Here is a 932-nt window from a genome sequence, read left to right as displayed (position 1 = left end):
TTTTTTTTTTTTTTCAAATAAATAATAGAAGAGGCAATCGCGTGAAAAGATTATAATGTGTCACCCTCTATGTATATGTATAGACAAAGAAAGAGAATGTATACATATACATACACACATATAGTCTTCTCCTTTTTTTTGGTTAACTATCAATTTGTTCTACGCTATTAAGCTTTCTTTCTTTTCTTTTTTTATCGTGGTATTTGAGCGAAAAATTTACTAAATAAAAAAAAAAAACAAAAAAGTACTAAACACGAAACGTGCCACCTATCTGACGTACCAAGGGTTCGTTCGATTTCACCAATTGCACTATCTTCACGGTTTCTTCATCCTCGTCCACTTCCAATGGAATTTCCGGCAATCGAGGATAGTAATCTTTTTGGGCAACTGCGTCGTGGGCACATAACAAGCCCTACGACAAAATATCTCGATTTCTCCTCAATTTTTCTGCCGATCTATTTGTTTATTTGCAGCGTTCACGTTACCTGTATGTGTGGTTTCTGAAGTAAATGGAAAAGTTCTTTGCAATCCTTCGAGACGTGAGTCTTCGTGGATAATAGATCCAAAACTTCGATGTCGATATCCATAGAATTGGAGAGTACGGGAAAGAATTTGTCATCTTTGACATTGTTCAAAATTTTATTATGCACATTCACTAAAGCGTTCAATTCCTTTGATTGTAGCAACTCGCTTAAGAATCCGAATTCCTCTTCGGTGCAGCTTGGTATTTCGTTCTTGTTCTCCTGTAGAGAATTTAACAGCTTGGACAAAGCTAAAAGAAAGGAAAGACAATGGACATTCAATAAAAATCAACAAAATTTATTCTTATATTGTTCAGAAAGATCATAAAATTCAAATACAAAGACATACACAATAAATGTATACTATACTTGAACAATTGTTTTTTAATTTTCAATTTAACGATACATTAT

The 932-nt window shown here is 33.3% G+C and overlaps 1 protein-coding gene and 1 long non-coding RNA gene across 6 annotated transcripts in view; both read right to left on the bottom strand.

Moving 5' to 3' along the window:
• LOC116185611 overlaps positions 1 to 932 on the bottom strand; it is a 14373-nt gene that overhangs the window by 8670 nt on the left and 4771 nt on the right. The gene's annotated exons all lie outside the window — the stretch shown is intronic.
• The window catches only part of LOC102681310 (MAGUK p55 subfamily member 7), a 7042-nt gene that overhangs the window by 4830 nt on the left and 1280 nt on the right, over positions 1 to 932 (bottom strand). For all 5 annotated transcript variants that reach the window (XM_006607948.2, XM_006607947.2, XM_006607949.2 and 2 more), the window contains 2 exons: positions 486 to 772; positions 281 to 412 (listed from right to left, as the gene is read on the bottom strand). In XM_006607948.2, coding sequence (XP_006608011.1) covers positions 281 to 412; positions 486 to 772 — 419 coding nt within the window. The remainder of the gene's footprint in view (positions 1 to 280; positions 413 to 485; positions 773 to 932) is intronic.

Source organism: Apis dorsata, unplaced genomic scaffold (assembly GCF_000469605.1).
Source record: "Apis dorsata unplaced genomic scaffold, Apis dorsata 1.3 scaffold_25, whole genome shotgun sequence".
Lineage (NCBI taxonomy): Eukaryota > Metazoa > Arthropoda > Insecta > Hymenoptera > Apidae > Apis > Apis dorsata.
Note: the sequence above shows the minus strand (reverse complement) of the source record. Positions and strands in the feature narration are given on the sequence as shown.